This window comes from Panthera uncia (genome assembly GCF_023721935.1).
Source record: "Panthera uncia isolate 11264 chromosome B3 unlocalized genomic scaffold, Puncia_PCG_1.0 HiC_scaffold_1, whole genome shotgun sequence".
Classification (NCBI taxonomy): Eukaryota; Metazoa; Chordata; class Mammalia; order Carnivora; family Felidae; genus Panthera; species Panthera uncia.
In genome coordinates this window covers 110,521,407-110,544,212 of record NW_026057582.1, presented here as the reverse complement: position 1 = coordinate 110,544,212, position 22,806 = coordinate 110,521,407, and the positions used below count along the sequence as shown (strand labels likewise).

Genomic DNA, 22,806 nt, shown 5'->3' with positions numbered 1-22,806 from the left:
GCCACAAAATGCCTAAAAAACTAGGCCGTCTCTTTCCCCTTGCTGTAATAAGGATTACTGGGATATAGATTAAAACCAGGAGACTGCTTAGTGAATATAGAATTCAAGCAAAGGAAGATTAGTAGTAACTGTGAGTTGCTTGTTTTCTGTCATACAGGTACAACTATCTCTCCTAAAACTTTAAAATTTAGAGCCAGGCTGCCCTGCTTCTATCTGTTCAGGAGGAAGATACAGCATATAAGAGGGCGTATTCAATTTTATTTGCTGTCCTTCCTCTTTCTAGGCCTTCAGGAGAGGAAAGAAACAATCCGTGGTGTATACTCTGTGATTGACCAGCTCTCTCGAACTCATCTCAATACACTGGAACGCCTCATCTTTCATCTAGTCAGGTAATTTCAAGGAGCAAGGAAAGATATGATAGTTTTGGGTTTTTTTTTTTTTTTTTTTGATTCTTTTAAATGAGGGAAGAACTCCTTCATTTGGAAAACTGACAGATCTTTTTTTTCCTATTTATAAAGTCAGCGACTCAAACAGGGGCTTACAGTTCCTTGGAGCAGAAAGCCTCAGCTGAGTTGGACTGCATGACAAGTGCTTCTCTGCCCTGTTTGAGCCATGTAACAACTTCAGCCTCATGGTGGCACTATGTAGCCTAGCCTGTTATCTCATTCCTGAACTAGGAAATAGACCTAACCTAATTCAAAGGAGGTGGGTTCAAATGGTGCTTGAGAATTGACTGACCAGAGACTTCAGGAGTGGTCTCTCTTCTCTGAGTATAAATATCTGCAGTAATTGGGTAGAAAGTTATGTTTATTTTTATTAGATAAGTATCTGGTAAATACTAGGTAAATGTTAGATGAATATCTAATATGACTATCTGAAAATGCCTTAAAGTCTCTGCTGTGCATTGTTCAGACACGTTTATCAGGTGTATGGCAGTGGGTCAGAAATTTCCCTTGATAAGCTATCTGCTAGCCTATATTGCTTCAAGTAAGGGACAGAGTGAAAGTGCATTAAAAAAAAAAAAGTATATTTTCCAGAGGCAAAGGAATAGCTTTGGGAAAAGTCTACAAGTATCTTCTTTCAACTGATATGTATATCCTTCCAGTACTACGTGCTTGATGTCATACGTCATCTTTTTCTCATATCCTCTGCCTGTGTCCTTAGTATTTACCCTTTTTCTCTGAACTTCACTTGGTTTTTTTATTCCTTAGGATTGCTCTACAGGAAGAAACTAATAGAATGTCTGCTAATGCTTTAGCCATTGTGTTCGCACCCTGCATTCTCCGCTGCCCTGATACCATTGACCCACTACAAAGTGTGCAGGACATCAGTAAGACTACCACGTAAGGCCTGTTGTTAACACCTCCACAAGACCCCAGAAATTTCTGAGTCAGCGTAGCCACTTTATCCAGATATCGAACATAGTGAATGATTTCATAAGTTCAGATGTTTTTAAGAAGATTGTTAGACACCATTGGGTTTTCTTACGCTGAAGATGAAAATTTTTTTTTAGATTCTATTCAACTGAACACCATTTGTTTTGAAGGATCTTACTTTTTAAATTTAGCTTTTCTTTAGCAATGCTTGTAATCTCGAAAAATATTTTAGAATTTCATTTTACCAAATTATGTATACTTTGTATCTTCCCATAATTAGTCTAACTGGCTCCGAATCCCTTTGGCCTTAGTACTTCAGTATTTCTGCATTTTACTTTAACCTTTTTTGGTAGGCCTCTGGTTTCCTTCTAGATTGATGGTTCTTAACCTTGACTGCAAAAAGAGCTTTAAAAAAAATCCTGGTGTTTTTGTCCCATCCTAGAGAGTCTCATTTAATTGGTCTGGGGTATGGCCTGGGCTTTGCGACATATAGTCACTCCTTGGGTGGGTACTGAAGTACAGCCAAAGTTGTGGACCACCATTATAGAAACCTTGTCATAGAGCTCATATAATAAGGAATGTTGATTTTTCTTTCATTCTCCAACCATCTGCCACATTTAGCTGAAAAGCAGTCTGTGGATACTACACTTTATTTGACTTACTTCAGCTCCTAACAGTTTTCTCTTTTTCCTCCTGTTTCAGCTGTGTGGAGCTGATTGTTGTGGAACAAATGAATAAATACAAGGCTCGTCTCAAAGACATCAGTAGCCTGGAATTTGCTGAGAATAAGGCAAAGACCAGGCTGTCTCTGATTCGTAGATCAATGGTAAGATACAAGATGTGGAATCACAGGGGAAAATGGGAGCCTTCCTGGGGCTTTAAGTGTGCATTTATGGTGTAAAGAGAGATTATTCTCCAAACCTTTTTCACATGGAATGAGTAAAAAGAAACCACTTTAACTCAGGGTAATATAGATGCCTCATGTTTGATATTTTAGCCCTCTTTAGTAATATGTACAGAATATATATAGTTAAATGTGTAGAAGTTTTTAAGTCAAGTATTTGGGTAAAATGCTGGTGGTTTAATAATCTGTCCTGTTTTCTTTTCCTGTCCTTTCTGTGAAAATTTAACCTATCCTAATTTTTTTCTCTACTTCGTTCCACCATCTGTTCCCACCCTCAACCATGTCACCTTTGATGTTCCTGTTAATACTTGTGTGATGTAGAGAACTTAATCATTTGCAAGAATGTGATTCATAAGGAATGGAATTCCATCTGTGAGTCTACTATTATCAAAGATTTCTTTAAGGATTTATTATTAGGTTTTGAGAAAAGCCTGGCAAAAATTTAATTTGTTTTCTCCATTTGCCTACTTTTCTGTTTAATGTCTTCCTTTGTAACCAGTGACCTATAGATAGACAACTTCAGTTCTCACTGACCAGTAATCAGTAGGATCTGGGTAACTGGGATGCTACTGCTGCATTAAAGTCCTATCATTTGCTACCATTCCCCTCAGCTGCAAAACAGAATTGTAGCAATGAAGACCCAGTCAGATTCCCAGTAAATCTCTAAAGGGAAGCAGGCTTCCCTGTCATCATGCTCGTGCTTTTCCAGGAGCCCAGCAATACTTCATCTATATCTTCGTGATTTATACTTAGATTAACATTAAAATAACTCTGTTTCTTTCTTTAGTGCTTAAACTGCCTGGCACAGAATAAGTCCTAACAAATATGTCTGTTGATTTAAATTAGTGAAGGGTCTTCTCTAAAAATAAGTACAAACATAGACCTTTTCCAGGCAGTCAAGTTTCTAAAGAAAGTTAATTGTAGGACACTATCTAAATCTTTTCCCTAGAAAATGAAAACAGAAACACTATTGAAAAGTGAAACCCTTTCTGGTAGTCTGAATTTTCAGGAGCTCAGTTCTAGGATGCCCAATTTAGCAGTGCCCATCTAAGAAGGATGGGGAGAGACCTTTTACTCTAAAACTGCTTTTCAAAGCAGCTAGACAAGCTGTGCTTTTTTTCCCCCTGATGCTGCAGAAGACAGATATATTCAGTCCATTGAAAGATTAAACCTTCTCTTTTAATGGGGCAATGACATGTACATTCTAACCTTCTGCTTTCCTTTTCATGTCCTTCCTAATCCAGAAACCTGTACTAATTGCAGTTAGATTTATGAGCATTACCCGCAATTCAGTCTCGGTATGTATTAATATTGCAATGTGTCATAGCCACTTTACATTATTGTCTACCATCCATCCAGAGTTGTTCTGCTCTGTCTATCATCCATGCCTGTCCACCTTCCATGTACCGCCCCAGTTCAGGTCCCACTTCCTGACCAGCCTTCACTTGTTTTTCTCTTACTCTTTTTCTTTAGAACCTTCCCTTTTCTTCCTTTGTATCATGCAGCTGAACAGTGTCCATTTATAATATACTGGTTTTGCTCTTTGTCAGATAAGCCTCTTTGTAGATTTCTTCTTTGGTTGGATCATTAAAAGGTAACATTGAAAGCGGCTTTGAGGTATCAAATTAATTTCTGAAGAACTTTGTTCTCATTGGTCCCCTTCACTTCATTACTTGAAATACCTATTACTACTACTAGCATCCTCCATCATTAGTGACGCTTATTTGTCCATTCATATCTGTGACTTTAATGGTGACTTCCCAGATACAGAATAATAGCTCTCATCTGCTTAGCATTTTTCAGACAGAGCAGCAAGCAAATGGTAGTGAAAAAATTGACAGACTGGTTCTAGACTTCATAGTATAAATATCATAGTATAATAGAGCTCATACCAGGATTTCATTTATTATACAAAAAAAAAGAAAGGAGAGATGGAAAGCTAAGAACACCAGTATATGTGGAAACTAACTTCAGAGGCTATCCATCTGTGGTTAACTAGTTCATTGAGGATCTCAATTTGCTGGGATATAAACACCGATCAGTTTTGCTTTTTACCTAGTAACTGCCTGCCAACTCTACCATGTCTCACTCCCCTTTCTGATTGGATGTCAACTGCCTTCACAGTGTCTTGTCACTATTCTGAAATTTTTAAACACTCTTGTCTTCATGGCAGTATTTAAGAATCAGTTTTCTCCATATTATAACTTGAGTCACAGACTTGATTCAGTTACTCTTTTCATTTTCTCTCAGGAAAACTAGACTTTAATCTGGGGCTGAAAACTTTTGGGGTGGGTAAGTAGGTTCCTTTTATTACACATGTCCGCCTTCCCTTTTTCTTGTGATTTTTCTTCCTCTAGTGTTGAAACTGGGAGGAGTGATACCGGGGGCAAAATCCTACATGATATCCCACTGTTGAGGTGGCAGTCCTCTTTCTTGGTTGTTCAGCACTGCTGTTCTAGCTCATTGTCAATAGCCTAAATGTAGGTGAGTGGGAACTTCCATTTATCCTGCTAACAGATCAGTCCTATCCCATGTTTACAGGCATTGGCAATCCCTTGGAAGATTTGGTTACATCTTTGGACTAAACCTACTAATGGCATTCACACCATGGGACTCTGTATGTCTTTTTTTGCCTCAGGACTTTACAGTCAAATCTACCTCCCAGTACCAGTTCTAGGGCCTACAAGCACATTAGGGGAAAGGTTACATTTTTCATACCTCTTGGAACCAGGTTCCAGGAACCAGGCCATTGTCTTTCCTGTCTTACTATCTCTCACTTCCCCCACCATACGCTCTCCTTATTTCTCTTTTCCCTTATGTATATAACAGAGGGGTAAATCAGTAAGTCTTTTGCCTATACAAATAACCAAATAGGGAATGAAATACCAGTCTGACTTTCTTTTAGATGACCATGATTCTTTCCCTCTGGATTTAAATATGACAACTTCTTTTTTCTCCAAAGAGGAAAGGAATGTCCTATTTTCATAAACTCTGTGTTCCCCTTAAAGTCTAGTAATCCTCTTTTCTTTTCAGCCTTTTTAGATTCACATTGAGGGAAGGTGTTAGGATATTGATGGTAGGAGGTGTCTCAATAAATTGGTATCTCTCAGTTAAACCCTTAGAGAAGAGTCTGGTACCAACTATGGTTAGCTTCTTAAGCTAGTAGATGGAGTACTTCATTATCCTCAGCTTTGGGCCTTAGCCACAATTTTGGAACAGGAAGAAAAATGCAATGTACTATTGCATTTGCATTTAGCTGTAGTAAAGGCTGTATATAGGCCCAGTTCTTAAGAGTATGACTGTGTCTAGGGAATATTTGGTATTTAGTAAGTATCCATGGAATTGAATCTAAGAATTAAATCTAGGGGAGATAGCAGTGAGTTTTTAGGATAACCATTACAAATAGACTAATCAAACTCAATAGGGTTCATTATTCATAGATGAAAAAAATTACTATTCCATAATTAAATATAGTAGTGACTTTTCTGAAATGAAGAGTGAAATATATTTATGAAACGTATGTTGTATTATTGCCAATGTGAACGGTCGTCTTGAGTTGGGTGTTGAAAGATGAATAATAATTTAACAAATGGAGAAAAGAAGGAGGGGAAAAGAGAATTCAAGAAGAAAAGAAGCATGAAACAACAATCTGTGAATAATAACTACCTGGTATAGCTAGAGCTGGGGTAGGTGGTGTAGAAGTGGCAGAATAATTTGGAAAGTAGATTGGAACCAGATGTGCAACATTAAGACTTTTTAATTTCTGGGGTGCCTGGGTGGCTCAGTTGGCTAAGTGTCCAACCTCGGCTCAGGTCATGATCTCACGGTTTGTGGGTTTGAGGCCCGCATCAGGCTCTGTGCCAACAGCTCAGAGCCTGGAGCCTGCTTTGGATTCTGTCTGCCTCTCTCTTTGTCACTCCCATGCTCGTGCTCTGTCTCTCTCTCTCAAAAATAAATAAACATTAAAAAACAATTTTTTTTTAATTTCTTGGGGCTCCTGGGCGGCTCAGTTGGTTAAGCATCTGACTCTTGATTTTGGTTCAGGTCATGACCTCATGGTTCATGAGTTCAAACCCTACATAGGGCTCTGCGCTGACAGTGCAGAGCCTGCTCAGGATTCTCACTCCCTCTCTCTGCCCCTCCCACACTCTCTCCCTCTCTCAAAATAAATAAATAAAGCTAAAAAAAATGAATTTTGAATTTCCTGCTTTGAAGCATTTGGGAGCTATGGAAAGGTTTTTAAATGAGGGAGTGTCACCATCAGTGTGTCTTTTAGAAGATAACTGGTAGCATTCTAAAGAAGAATAGATTAGAGATAGGCAAGACTAGCAGTCATGTATCAGAAAGCTCTTGACTCATAAATCACTGAAATAGGTTGAATGCTGATCATTTCATTTTGAAATGATGTGGAAAATCTTTCTGCTACCATGCAGAAAGAAGGTCATTAGGTTTATGGAGCATAATCTTTGGCTAGGACACTCGCAGACTAGGATTTCAGAATATGATATGCTTCTAGTCTCATCCAACTATTCCTTTGCTATAAGAAGTGGTTTATTTATTTATTTATGGCATAATTCCAAACATATATTGATTTAGCACTATTTATGTTAATACAATATGAAGAATACAATTTGAAATAAATTTTACTAATCTGTAAAACTTTCACAAATCATCATCTTGAAAGATGTTACACACAAAAGTTTCCATAACCAAACAAAGTTGGGGATATAATGGATAACACTTCCAAAACTTTGACCATGGAATTCTTTTCTTCATAACGTATCTAGCTGAACAAGCATTCTAAGAAGGGCATTTTAAAAAAATGAACATTCTAATTTTTAAAATAGTATCAGTTGCTACTTTATTTACTTAGTTTGAAATTTATAAATTGCTCTAAGTCTTTTCAGAGATTTTACTGCTGTACTCATAGTGGCAGACCTTGTGAATTCTGCCTGTTGTAGGCTTATTAAAGAACTTACCTGCATGTCTCTTTTAGAAGTTAACATACCTTTGATTCTGTATTAACCCGTATAGGTAGATCTGCAGCGTTAAGTTTTGCAGTTGACTACACCAAAAGAAGCTAGAAATGTCCTTCCAAAAGTTAAGTATTAATAATTGGAAAGCCAGAAATCAATCGAAAATTGGCAGCTCTGAATGGTTCCAAAGGAAAGAAATATTCCAAGTGTGGACTTGCTTTCCTTCCAGCGAAGGGTTTTGTCATTTCCTTATGTTAATAATGTATAGTATCTAAGTCTGCTGTTCACATTCAGGTGACTTGAAATAATAAGAATCGGATTCAGAGAGTGAAGATTTTCTCAGAATATAGAAGCATTCTTATTGTTTCTGGTACTGACCAGCAGGTATTTTTATATTGTTGTCTTTTTTTTTAAAGATATAATTGACATGTAATGTCATGTTAGTTTTAGGTATATAATATAACAATTTGCTAAAAGTATATATTGCAGACTTTTATATGATGATTTGCTATATGTATATATTACAGAATTTACCACAACAAATGTAGGTTACATCACCACACAGTTATAAATTTTTTTCTTGTGGTGAGAACTTGTAGTGTTGTCTTTGATAACACCACACCCAGAAGGACCCTATTCTTTCTATTTCTCCCTAAGCCCTTTCCAGAGATCGTCATGGTATGCATGAGGTATTACTTAGATCTCTGGAAAGGGGTTGTGGGAAATAGAAAGAGTAGGCTTAGATCTGCATGCAGTAAATGTGCAAGGCCAGTGACAAGGAGGATACACAGGACCTTCTTGGGAGAGTAGGCAGAAGGAGAACAGCATTTGTGTTCTTTGTGTATTTGTGAGAAAAGCACCTCTTTCAAAGCTTTGGAATCTTCTCTCAAATGGGGACAAATGAAAATTATGTAGGGAATTATTATACATAGAATTGCATGGAAATGGAAGAACTACAGTAATATCTGGGAAGGGAACTTAATTCAGGAAGCCTAACAATTAGGTTTGAAGAATAAAAGGCAGAAGATAGGAAGTGAGAAAACATTAAGGATTATTGTGGTTTGGAATGATGGGGTTATATGTGAGAAAAGAGAGGTGAAAAGTTTACGAAACAGAGTGATCCTGGGGGGTTGTGGTTAAAGAATAAAAAGTACAGAATGCTAGACAAAAATGAATGCTGTTGGCTCCCTGTGTAATTTTTACTGCTAGAAGGGGATTACCTACCATTTATATTCTAAAACTCGACTGTTAAATAGTCTCAGTTCACTCTTGTATCTCTTTTTTTTTTTTAATTTTTTAAAAATGTTTATTTATTTTTGAGACAATGCGAGAGACAGAGTGCAAGCAGCAGAGGGGCAGACAGAGAGAGACACAGAATCTGAAGCGGACTCCAGGCTCTGAGCTGTCAGACCAGAGCCCGATGTGGGGCTCAAACTCATGAACCGTGAGATCATGACCTGAGCTGAAGTCAGACGCTTAACCGACTGAGCCACTCAGGCGCCCGCTCCTTTTTTTTTAAATGAGATTTGAAGCTTCATTCTAGTTTTGTGTGTGCGTAGTAATGTACTTAGTGGTTTTAAAGAAACTATTTTCTTTTTTCTCACAGAACTTGGAGCTGAAAGATAAACTATTTTGTGTTTACCACTTTCAAATCACTGAAAGGTTTTTTTTTTTTTTTTTTTTTAAGAGAAAGAGAATGTATGCCAGTGGGGGAAGCAGGGCAGAGGGGGATAGAGAGAATCTTAAGCAGGCTTCAAGCTCACCACAGAGCCCAACCTTGATCCTACAACCCTGGGATCTGATCTTAGCAGAAATCAAGAGTCGGATGGCAAGTGAGCCACAGAGGCACCCCTGGAATTCTTTTATAGTATGTAATGTCTTTTAAAATTAGCCATTTGATATATTTAAGATCACATATTTTTATATAAAAGAGATTCACATACTTTTTTCATGTTCATTGTGGAAAATTTTAAACAGGGTAGCGTGTAAAAGCAGGAAGCAAATCATAGATATCTATTAATATTTTAGAATATTTGTATTTCAGAGTGCCTGGGTGGCTCACTTGGTTAAGTGTCCAACTTTGGCTCAAGTCTTGATCTCACGGTTTGTGGGTTTGCAAACCCATTTGCACTGAACAGCTCAGAGCCTGGAGCCTGCTTTTGATTCTGTTTCTCCCTCTCTCTCTGCCCCTCCCCCGCTCATGCTTTGTGTGTCTGTCTCTCTCTCTCTCTCAAAAATAAATAAACATTAAAAAAAAAGAGAATCCTTTAGAATATTTGTATTTCCCTCGAAATTTTTCCTTATGTATATTTGATGAAGTTATGATAATACTAGGTATCATAGTTTTATATTTCTTTCATTAGGAAGACTTTCGTAGAGGTAAAACGTAATCTCAATTCAGTATTCTTAATCTATTTAGTAAACTTTTACAATTTTACTAAATAAAAATGAGACTACTTTCAATTCGTTTCCTTAAGGATACTTCTCTTTGTAGGCTGCATCTTAGACACATCTTTTTCCCTTCCCATTTTCTTCTGCAGATGATACCTATCCTCCTAATCCCACTCATTCATTCTATTTCATTTATTCGTATGTTTTCAACAAAAATAGAACAGTTCTGCCATGTTTCAGGCACTGTGCTGGAGGTATAGAAATGACAGTATCTCTGCCTTAGGTAAAATAACAATCTAGCAAACAAATACATAATTGCAGTTCAGTTTACTAAATCTCGTCTGTGCAAAAAGCTGTAGCAACATAGAAAGCTGGTGACTAGTACTGTTTGTAAAAGTTGAATGAACATCAGTGGCCAGAATGGAAGATTTCTTGTTAAGAATGAAGGAAGGGGAGAGTAATAAGATATAATGAGTTAGTAACATTTTGGGCTCTTAAATTACAGAATCAGGAGTTTGGATTCAATTCTTTTTAGGTCTTGAGAGTCTGTCAAAGGTTTTTAAGCCAGGGAATAATACTACCAAACTTTTACCCATTACCAAAGACTTTCAAACCTTTTTAGGGAAAGGCAATGACTGTACTCAAGGGTAGCTTCCAGAATGTGACTATTAGGTATACATGGAGTAGCCTAAGTTATTGGCTGTTTTCAAAATAATCCTATATAAAAGCACCCCACAACTCATTGGCTTAATGCAAGCATGTATTTATCACTTACACATCTGTGGGGCAGCTGAGGTTTAGCTGATTTAGGGTAGACTGCAGGTTAGGTCCAGCTCTGCTCCACACATCTCTGATTCTTCTTGTACTATTGGACTCTTTGGGATATTTTTTTTTTTCATGATGTCTTCATCACGTGAATTGGTAAGCTCAACTGTGCATGTTTTTGCTCCCATAATGTCTGCTAATAAATGTCCAGCTGGTCAAAGCAAATCATATGACCAAACCCCAAATCAAGAAGGGGAGAATATACTTCACCTATCCTGAGGCCATGAGGAGGGTGCAGATATAATTCTATTCGGAAGGTTGGAGAATTGGAGCCAGTAATTTAGTCTGTCATGATCTTTGATACTTCTGACAAGGCCAGGAGGAAAGCTCAGGAACATGTTTCTTTACAAAGAAAGCAGAGTTTTTCCTTCATACATCCCCTCAAACAACTTAGTCCTTTTTTCCACCTAATGTGCCTGCTCAGCATCTGCTCATGATCCAAAGCTGAGTTTCCTTCTCCTTCATAGACGTTGGCCTTATGGAAAAAGGAGCATTAGTTCTGCTTTTACTAAAGGGAATCAGCTTATAGCTCTTTTAAAAATGCCATTAAGAGATGCAATCTTAATTCTTATTAAAATGACTTACCACTGGCTGTGGTATCTGGAATGAGGGAAGATTTCACATCTGGTATAGTCAATATACTTTTGATCTTATCCCTCAGATGATTTTGGATACTGTGGTCCTTCACCCAAAAGCAAGAGTTTTTAGTTTCTTACAAGTTAGTTGCAATATAGAATATGAAGCTACATCAACTAACATTTCATATTCTGGAATAAGATATTTGCAAATGACATCTGATAAAGGGTTAGTATCCAAAATCTGTAAAGAGCTTATCAAACTTAACACCCAGAAAACAAATAATCTAGTTGAAAAATGGGCAGAAGACAGGAATAGACATTCCATAGTCTTCCAAAGAAGACACCCAGATGGCTAATAAATACATGAAAAGATGCTCAACATCACGAATGGCTAAAATTAGCAACAGAGGAAAAAACACATGTTGGCAAAGATGTAGAGAAAGGTAAAATCTCTTGAACTATTGGTGGGAATGCAAACTGGTGCAGCCACTATGGAAAACAGTATGGAGGTTCCTCAAAAAGTTAAAAATGGAACTACGCTACATTCCAGCAATTGCACTGCTAGGTATTTACTCAAAGGATACAAAAATAGGGATTCAAAGGGGTACATACACCCCTATGTTTATAGCAGCATTATCAACAATAGCTGAACTATGGAATGAACCCAAGTGTCCCATCAACTGATGGAATGGATAAAGATGATGTGATATATATATATGTGTGTATGTGTGTGTGTGTGTGTGTGTGTGTGTACATATATATACATATATGTGTACATATGTATATGTATATGTACATATATATATATAATGAAATATTACTTGGTGATGAAAAAGAATGAAATCTTACCATCTGCAATGACGATATGGATGGAGCTAGCATGCATTATGCTTATTTAATAAGTGAAATAAGTCCATCAGAAAGACAAATACCATATGATTTCACTCATATGTGGAATTAGGAAACAAAACAGATGATTATATGGGAAGGGGGAAAAAGAGGGAAGCAAACTGTAAGAGACTCTTAATGATAGAGAACAAACTGAGGTTGATGGACGGAGAGGGGTGGGGATGGACTAAATGGGTGGTGGGTGTTAAGGAAGGCACTTGTTGTTATGAGCACTAGGTGTTCTATATAAGTGATGAATCACTAAATTCTCCTGAAACCAATATTACAGTATATGTTAACTAAAAATTTAAGTAAAAATTTGGGAGAAAAAGTATATTCTGTGACATTAAAATCCATTGGTTTTTTGTACTTTCAATGGCTTTATAATGTCATAGGTGGGTCATTTGGGAAATATTGGATCACTAAGTTAGGCAGATCTTTCAAAAATTTTTTTTGTTGAAGTATTGTTGACCTATAGTGTTGTATAGTTTCAGGAGTACAACATTGTAATTCAGCAATTATATACATTACTCAGTGCTCAAATGTTTCCCAATACAGTATCAAAAATCACATTTGTTAGTATTACCACCAGTCTCTTCAGACAATCTTTTAAGTACTGGGTAGCTATCAAACTCACAGAGCAGTTACAAGTTTTCTAAAATTCCAATATTTGTTTGAAAGCTTGAAATTTTATTATAGACAACAAATATGGTCATGTATTTCACTTGAAATGATGAGCTCTCCTCATACATTTTTAAAGTAAATGTCTGCCACATATCTAAGTCTGAATAATCCTACTTTGTTGATTTTTATAAGCACTGTTTTATGAATAAAGCAGTTGTAATTCAGCTTGCATTTGAAACAATTGCACTCATATTTTTCTGAAGATAACTGGTCAGTATGTAGCAAGGTCCTTTATATGTACTTCCCATTTTATCACACAAAAAATAAAAAAAAAATAGTGAACTTAAGGGTTAGGAATTAATAAAATCAATTCATACTACTTGATTAATGAAATGAAATTGACTTTTTAAAAAAGCTGCCATAGTAGCAAAAAATACCATGATTACTAATATAGTTTGGTACTGCTGCCTTGGACTCATGCAAAAATGTTAGCAGTTTTACCTACAATTGCTTTTGTGCAATTAGTGCAAATGTTAACAAGTGAGAAGGGCAAACAGCAACTTAGTATCTTGATTTTGATACTGCAGACCCTTTTAAATGGGTTTAGAGATATCACATAACCCCTGCCAGGGATCCACAGACTACTACCTAGCCTTTGGGAAACCACTGCTCTACATACAATACTGCTGACACACTGCATTGTACAGAAATATTTGACGTGGGTAATTCCTTTTCATGTGCAAGATACAAATACAGTCATATACTGGCTGTGTTTAAAGTACTTACTAATTCTTATGATCTGATGAGCCATAATTACAAGCATTGGGATTTTTGATCAGGCCTGTAACCTAATTATAATACCATTCAAAGTAATCAATATTCCAGAAAGCCTTGAATATAGGACCTGTCCTTATCAGGAAAGCAGACTCCTCAGGAAGAGGTCTGATAATTCACTTCCTTGCTTCCTATTTTTGTTAAGATCACTCACTATTGATATTTCGTCTTGGCCCAAAGTGCTATTTTGGGGTAAAATTTCTTCCTAAGAATTCTGAAATTTTTGTTTTAGCTAGTTATATACAGTCCTGTCTAGATGATGCATATTTTCTTCTCCTTATATGTTCAACCCTTGGGTATATACTTTCCTTGGATCTTCATAAAGTATAATGACTCCATGGTGAGGGTAGTACATGTCTTTCCTCACATAGTCTTCAGGTTTTGTAAGGGCAGTGCAATCTAGTCCTTTATAACCACCACAAGTATCTCTGTCTTCATCTGTCTTTAACTATTTGGGCTTACTTTGACTCAGCATTGAATTTCTTTGTGCCTCATCGATTGTGCCTTGCCATTCCTTCCTGCATATTTCTGCCATCATGAACCTTAAAGCATTTTCAGAAGATATCAAAACTCTTTCATAGGCCTTATACATTTTAACACTTTGCTATACCTTCTAGTCATATTGTTATCTCTTCAAGCCTTGGGAGAAAATGGAAATGTTAGTATCTTTATTTAGATCCTCCACATTAAGGCATTTGGTTCTCAATATTTTTGTTATGGTAAGGAGCCTTTTACAGACTGGTCTCACAGAGTAAAGAAACCTTTTATGGACTCACAGAATTCTGATCCAAATGAAATAATTAAGGATTTTTATTTCAGAATATCATTCTTGGAAAAAGTAGATAGTAGAATCATATAGACTTTCTCAGATAAAATATGGCAAATATATGTGATTAGATGACTGAATTCGCGGGTATTAGAATGTTTTAAGGGGCTCCTGGGTGGCTCAGTTAAGCATCTGACTCTTGATCTCAGCTCAGGTCATGATCTCAGGATCATGAGTTCAAGCCTTGCATTTGGTTCTGTGCTGGGCGTGAAGCCTACATTAAAAAAAAAAAAAAAACATTCTAAAAGAAGAGAGGGAGGGATCAGATAGTACTGTGTATTATGTGGTGAGAGTACTGAGGAAGAAATATTTAATTCTGCCTGGGCATACTGGGAAGGCCTGTGAGCCAGATAGTAAGGGAAGGTACAAAGCATACATGGTATAAAATATTTCTTGTTAGAAATTAATTAAAATAATAAGTCTGTGAGAAAAAACCAGGCCACAAGAAAAATCTCAAAGGCACAGAGAAATTATTGAGTAATTTAAAAATAACAATAAAAACACTATCTGAGTCTCTGGGACATGTACCTAAAGTAATGTTCAAATGAAATTGTGTTGCCTTAAAAAACTTATAAAAAGAAAAAGTAAATAACAAAATTAACTTAAGGAAAGCAGAAAGAAGAAAATAATGAAGGTAAAAGCAGGAAATAAATTAGAAACAACAAAAATGGTGAAACAAACTTGATTCTCTGAAAAACAAATCATTAGCTAATATAATTAAAATGGGAGTAGGCACAAATTTACAAGTAAGAAATAAAGATTATCATGGATAACTGAAAATTAAGAGACATAATTAAGACTACTATTGTTTTAGTCATCTATTACTATGTAACAAATTACCAAAAAGCTTAATGGCTTAAAGCAATAACAAACATTTATGATCTCATACATATAGTTTTGTGGGTTAAGAATTCAGGGGGCACCTGGGTGGCTCAGTCCGTAAGCGCCCGACTTTGGCTCAGGTCATGATCTCAAGGTCCGTGAGTTCAAGCCCCACATCGGGCTCTGTGCTGACAGCTCAGAGCCAGGAGCCTGCTTCCTATTCTGTGTCTCCCTCTCTCTCTGCTCCTCCCCCACTTACACTGTGTCTCTCTCTCAAAAATAAAGAAACATTTGAAAAAATTGAAAAAAAGAATTCAGGAGCAGGTTATCTAGGTGGTTCTGGTAAGATCTCTCATGAGCTTGTGTCAGAATGCCAGGGCTTCATTTATCTGAAGGCTTGACTGGGGCTGTAGGATTTACTTTCTGTATGTCTTACTCATATTGTTAGCTTTTTGGTGTTTGTTGTTGGCAAAAACTCTTACTTAGTTCTTTGCCATATGGATCACTCCATAGGGCTACTTGAATGATTTGACTTTTTCCAGAGCAAATGATCTAAGAGACAGCCTAGGCAGAAGCCTACAATGTCTTTTGTACTCTAGCCTCAAAAGTTACACTGTGCTATTTCTACGATAATCACACACATCAACTCTATTCAGTGTGGAAGGGACTACATAAGGAAATGAACACTGAGAGATACGAATGATCAGGAACCATCTTGGAGGATAGCTAATGCAATTTTATTCAACTCTGAAATACTTTGAAATACAAGGTTTTCTAAGAAGCTGTCCTATGCCAAAGTGCCTCTAAAAGAAAGACTATCAATGGACCAGTTACCAAAGAAAAGATAAAGTTGTCTGAGAGTTTCCTCATATAAAAACACCAGACAAAAACAGTTCACAGAGGAATTTTACTAACCCTTTTAAAGACATAGTTACAATACAATTTAAGCTGTTCCAGAGCAAAAAGGGAAAAGGCCTTTTTTTGCGAAAAGAGTATAACATTGGTATTCACTCCCACTGCCTCCCCCCCAAAGAAAAACAAAAACTGCACACAAAAGAATTAAAGGCAGCGGAGTACAGGATGGGCTCTGGACTACTTTTGTGTATAAATCCCAGCACCAGTGTACTAGCTGTTATGTGATGGGCAAGTCATTTAATCCCCATGCCTCAGTTTTCTTTATAAATTGGGGTTAATAGTACCAAACTCCCAGAGTTAAATGAGTTCCTATTCAGAAAGCCATAAGAACAGCACTTGATACATTGATATATAGTATGTATGTTTATATGTATGTATGTATGTATCAGTAAAATACTTGATATATAAATGTAGAACTGTGTCATCTGTTACAAGTTAATTGCAAGTTAAAATACTAGCAAGAGTAATTCAGTAGCTCATAAACATAAACCTTGACCAAGTGAGACTTAACCTAGGAATAAAGGGATGATTCTATATTAGGATAGCTATTAACATAACTCACCATGTTAATTGATCCTCATAGATATTTAAAAGGCATTTGAGGGGCACCTGGGTGGCTCAGTTGGTTAAGCAGTTAAACTTCCAACTCTTGGTTTCGCCTCAGGTCATGATCTCATGGTTTTGTGAGTTCGAGCCCTGCGTAGGGCTCAGTGCTGACAGTGTGGAGACTGCTTGGGATTCTCTCTCACTCTTCCTCTCTCTGCCTCTCCCCCACTCATGGTGTCTCTGTCTCTCTCAAAAATGAATAAATAAAAAAAAATTTTAAATAAATAAAAAGCATTTGAGGGGTACCTGGGTGGCGCAGTCGGTTAACTGACTTCAGCTCAGGTCATGACCCCATGGTTCATGAGTTTGAGCCCCACCAGGCTCTGTTGACAGTGCAGAGCCTGCCTGGGATTCTCTCTCTCTCCCTCTCTGCCCTTCCCCCACTTGTATGCACTCTCTCTCTCAAAATACATAGATAAAAAAAAAGGCATTTGATATAAGTATGTAGGTATTTTTTAAATTCTTATTAAAATAAGGATATATCTCTAATTCCTTAGCATGGTAAAATATATCTGTCTCAACCTCAAAGCCTGCATATTATTTAATGGAGAAACACTGAAAGCATTTTAATTAAAATCAGGAAAAGGCAAGGATGTCCATTATCCCCACTGTTATTTGACACTGATTAGAGAGGTACTAGTTAATGCAATTAGATAATAAAAGGGATCACAGGTATAAAATTTAAAAGAAGAGTTAAGATTATCATCATTTGTCGGGGCACCTGGGTGGCTCAGTCAATTGGGTGTCCAACTTCGGCTCAGGTCATGATCTCACAGTTTGTGGGTTCGAGCCCCGCATCTGGTTCTGTGCTGACAGCTTAGAGCCTGGAGCCTGCTTCGGATTCTGTGTCTGCCTCTCTCTCTGTCCCGCCCCTGCTCGCACTCTGTGTCTGTCTTAAAAATAAATAAACATTAAACAAATTTTTTTAAATAAAAAATTATCATTTGTCTTCTGACTGTATATATGCAAAACTCAAGAAAACTAAAAATTTATAGGTTTTAAGAGAATTTAATAAGGTGGTAGGGTGCAATTAATAGTTAATAACTTTGATGTATACAGCCAGTTAGATGATATAACGAAAGAAAAATCCCCATTTGTATTAACATATTTGTACACACACGCACACACACATACACACATTAACATACACAACAGCAATGTAAAATACCAAGGAGTACACTTAATGAAGAAATGTGGGAAGAAGAAATAGGGAAGGTTGCACAAAGAAAGCCTTAAAACCCCAAGAATTACAAAAGAAGGCTTTAACAGTTGCATTTGGAAAAGAAGACTAAATTTTATAAAGGTGTCAGTTCTTCCTAGTCTATTCCCATTCTATTGTTGTTCTAATACCCAACAGCACAGAGAAGGGATATCTTATCAGATGCAGCTTTCAGACTGGTAGGGCTACCATGGGCTACACTTGGCATTAGAATCACTTAGAAGGATGTGGGACAGGAAGCACAGTATGCCACCAGACAATTTAAGGTCTTCTTCTTCTGCCAGAGTCCTTGTAGCAGTCCATGCTGCCATACAACTATCAACGATTTAGTTATCTTTAGCCTCCCAAGTCACAGCTCTGAAAAGAGAAGATCTGAATCTAGTGACTGAGACCCATTCTGCCTTAGAAGTTTCATTCCTCCACAAGCATCAATATCTTTTGTAAAATTCTATAGACATAGTTTCCAGGGTCCCTGCAAGGAATATGTCTGATTACAATAGACTCTACACTCAGGGAAGTCCAAATGTGTGGCTTCCAACCAGATATTTATAATTTATTATTTCTTCTTCTCTAAATGCAACTTACCAATCAGGGTAATTTTTTTCCAGAGGCAATGTCACTTAATAACCTCATTTTCATGCTGTCTTTACCAGGATTCCAGGGATCCCTCAGCTAGAACATTGACCAAAGATCAGATTTTCACAAATAAGGGAAGAGGTTGTTTTTGTTGTTGTTGTTGTTGTTGTTGTTGTTGTTGTTGCTTTAGGTTTTTATTTTAATCACCCAGTGGTCATCATGACAAATGTACTCTTTAATCCCCATCACCTATTTCACCATCCTCTACCCACATCCCCACTTGTAACCATCAGTTTGTTCTCAATAGTTAAAGAGTCTGCTTCTTGGTTTCTCTTTTTTCCTTTGTTAGTTTATTTTGTTTCTTAAATTCCATATATTTAAATTCCAAATACTGTATAGTATTTGTCGCTGACTTATTTCACTTAGCATTATACTCTTCTAGCTCCAAGTTGTTGCAAATGGCAAGATTTCATTCTTTTTTATGGCTAAGTAATAATCCATTGTATTTATATAATACATCTTCTCTATCCATTCATCAATTAATGGACAGTTGGGCTGCTTTGGTATCTTAGTTATTGTAAATACTGCTGCTACAAACGTAGAGGTGTATATATCCCTTTGAATTAGTGTTTTTTAATTCTTTGGGTAAATACTCCATAGTGCGATTGGTGGATTATAGGGTAGTTCTAATTTTTAACTTTTTGAGGAACTTTCATACTGTTTTCCACAGTGGCTGCACCAGATTGCAGTCTCACCAACACTGTACGAGGGATCCTTTTTCTACACATCCTCACCAACACCTGTTGTTTCTTATGTTTTTAATTTTAGCCATACAGACAGATGTGAGGTTATATCTTATTGTAGTTTTGATTTTCATTTCCCTGATGATAAGTAATGATGAGCATCTTTTCATGTATCGACTATCTTTACATCTTCTTTGGAGAAATGTCTGTTCATGTCTTCTCCCTATTTTTTAATTGGATTATTTGGTTTTTGGGTGTTGAGTTGTACAAATTCTTTATATATTTTGTATACTAACCCTTTATCAGATATGTCATTTATGAATATCTTCTCTCATTCCATAGGTCCCCTTTTAGTTTCATTGATTGTTTCATTGTGCAGAAGCTTATTTTTATGAAGTCCCAATAGTTTATTTTTGCTTTTGTTTCCCTTGCCTCAGGAGATATATCTAGAAAGAAGTTGCTACAGTGATGTCAAAGAGGTTACTGCCGGTGTTCTTCTCTAGGATTTTTATGATTTTAGGTCTCACATTTAGGTCTTTAGTCCATTTTGAATTTATTTTTGTGTATGGTGTAAGAAAGTGGTCCAATTTCATTCTTTTGCAAATTGCTATCTAGTTTTCCCAATACCATTTGTTGAAGAGACTTTCTTTTTCTCACCAGACATTATTTCCTGCTTTATTTAAGATTAATTGACCTTATAATTGTGGTTTATTTCTGGATTTTCTGTTGTGTTCTACTGATTTATATATCTATTTTTGTGCCAGTCAGCTTTGTGATACAACTTGAAGTCCAGAATTGTGATGCCTTCAGCTTTACTTTTCTTTTTCAAGATTGCTTTGGCTATTTGAGGTTGTTTGTGGTTCCATACACGTTTTAGGATTTTTCTAGTTCTGTGAATAATGCTGTTGGTATTTTGATAGGGATTGCATTAAATGTGTAGATTGCTTTGGTTAATAATAGACATTTTAATAATATTTGTTCTTGTAATCCATGAACATGGAATGTCTTTACATTTCTTTGTGTTGTTTTCCATTTTCATCAGTGTTCTACAGTTTTCAGAGTCCAAGGTCTTTCACGTCATTGGTTAGGTTTATTCTTAGGTATCTTACTATTTTGGTGTAACTGTAAATAGGAATGTTTTCTTAATTTCTCTTTCTGCTTCATTATTGGTATATAGAAATGCAACAGATTTCTGTACATTGATTTTGTATGCTACAACTTCAATGCATTTATTTATCAGTTCTAGCAGTTTTTTGGTGGAGTCTTAGGGTTTTCTATATATAGTATCATGCCATCTGCAAATACTGAATGTTTTCTTTCTTCCTTACCGATTTGGATGCTATTTATATCTTTTTATTGTCTGATTGCTATGGCTGGGACTTCAGTACTGTGTTGAATAAAAGTGGCTAGAATGGACATCCTTGTCTTGTTCCTGATCTTAGGGGAAAGGCTTTCAGTTTTTCCCCATTGAGTATGATGTTAGCTGTGGGTTTTTTATACATGGCCTTTATTATGTTTGAGGTACCCTCTAAATCTACTTTGTTGAGGGTTCTTCTTATGAATGGATGTTGTACTTTGTCAAATGCTTTTTCTCCATCTATTGGAATGAACATAGAGTTCTTATCCTTTCTCTTATTGATGTGATACATCACACTGATAGATTTGTGAATATTGAACCACCCTTGCAACCCAAGAATAAATCCTACTTGATTGTGGTGGATGATTTTTTTAATATATTGCTGGATTTGGTTTTCTAGTATTTTGTTGACAATCTTTGCACCTATGTTCATTAGAGAAATTGGCCTGTAGTTCTCATTTTTTAGTGGTGTCATTATCCAATTTTGGTATCAGGATAATGCTGGCCTCATAGAATGAATTTGGAAGTTTTCTTTCCTTTTCTGTTTTTTTAAATAATTTGAGAAGAAAAGGTATGAACTCTTCTTTAAATGTTTGGTAGAGTTCATCTTAAAACCATCTGGTCCTGGACTTTTGTTTTTTGGGAGTTTTTTGATTATTGATTCAATTTCTTTGCTGGTAATTGGTCTGTTCAAATTTTCTATTTCTTCCTATTTTGGTTTTGGTAGGTGATATGTTTCTAGGAATTTGCCCATTTCTTCCAGGTTGCTCAGTTTGTTGGCATATAATTTTTTATAATACAGTGAAACTTGGATTGTGAGTAACTTGTTCTGTAAGTGTTCTGCAAAACGAACAAACATTTCTAATAAATTTTCACTTGATAAATGAGCTATGTCTTGCAATATGAGTAGTACGTGATGCCAAACATCTCATGAGCACAACTGAGCCAATGGTTCTTCTCTCTCTCTCCCCCGCCCACTGCGGGATTGTGGGTAATCGTCTCCCATACTTGGATGCTCGGTCTCAAGCTGCGGTGTTTGGCAGAAATCTGTGATTTTTCAGAACATTGGAAGGTGCCCACAACTGGCACTTGTGTATTTTTTTGTCACTTCAGATCACTTATAGACAGTCCTTTGCTTTTCCATACAAGATTAGCTTATGAATGCTTTGCTTCATTCTAGGTCAGGCTGCCTGCAGATATAGACTGTTTCCTCTGCTGCCTTATTGCCAGTTACATTAAATACAGTTTATGACAAGAGTTTATTAATACTGTACTGTAGTCAGCATCTATGGGAGCATATACAATGGCCCCCCATGCAGAAGAAGATTGAAATGAAAGGCAGTTAAGAAGAAGGAGATGATTAAGGTGGAGGTTAAGGAAATCATGGAAAAGTGTGAATGAGGTATGCGAGTGGCCGAAATTGCAAGATTTTATAAGAAGTCCACATCTGCATCTCGTCTGCAGAGGAGAAAAAGGAGGAGGAATCCCTCATGTGACATGAGATTAGGGAGATTTGTAAAATGTGGGAAACAGTGCAAGATTTTGTGGAAAAGCACCACCCGAATAAGGCTGTAGCAGTGTGAGCAATGAATCTGTTTAATAACAATGCAATGCCCCATTTCTGTGAAATCCTCAAAAGGAGGTCAAAGCAAGTATCATTGGATAGGTTCCTTGTTAAAGTTGCAGGAAAAGAAAAAGATTCCATTGAGCCAATAGATAGCAATGATTCTGCTAGTGATAGTGAAAGTTGTCCTACACAATAACCCTCCTCTCTCTTGTCGCCCTCACACTAGCCACAAAGGTTTTCAAAGGTAAGTGCAGGTTAATTTGTTTACTTTTCTTTATATTTTATATTTTCTTTCTTATTTTGTATTATATTACAGTATTGTAATCATTTTTATACGGATATTTTTGGGTTGTGGAGCAAATCATATGAGTTTCCATTATTTCTTACGGGGAAATTCACTTTGATATACAAGTGCTTTGGGTTACAAGCATGTTTCTGGAATGAGTTATGCTTGGAAACCTAGGTTTTACTGTATTCTCTTATAATCCTTTGGAGATCTGTGGTGTTGGTTGTTATTTCTTCTCTTTCATTTGTGATTTTATTTATTTGAGTCCTTTCTCCTTTTTTTTGCCTTTCTCTTTTTTTCTTGGTAATTCTGGCTAGAGGTTTATCAGTTTTGTTGATCTTTCCAAAGAACCAGCTCCTGGTTTCATCCATCTGTTTTTTTAGTTTCTGTATCACTTATTTCTGTTCTGATCTTTATTATTTTCTTATTTCTGTTTGTTTTAGGTTTTGCTTATTCTTTTTCTAGCTCATTTAGGTGTAAGTTTAGTTTATTT

The 22,806-nt window shown here is 36.5% G+C and overlaps 1 protein-coding gene across 6 annotated transcripts in view; it reads left to right on the top strand.

Moving 5' to 3' along the window:
* Positions 1 to 22,806, top strand: part of MYO9A (myosin IXA) — a 283,325-nt gene that overhangs the window by 235,733 nt on the left and 24,786 nt on the right. For all 6 annotated transcript variants that reach the window (XM_049611861.1, XM_049611862.1, XM_049611863.1 and 3 more), the window contains 3 exons: positions 284 to 389; positions 1,212 to 1,343; positions 2,079 to 2,202. In XM_049611861.1, coding sequence (XP_049467818.1) covers positions 284 to 389; positions 1,212 to 1,343; positions 2,079 to 2,202 — 362 coding nt within the window. The remainder of the gene's footprint in view (positions 1 to 283; positions 390 to 1,211; positions 1,344 to 2,078; positions 2,203 to 22,806) is intronic.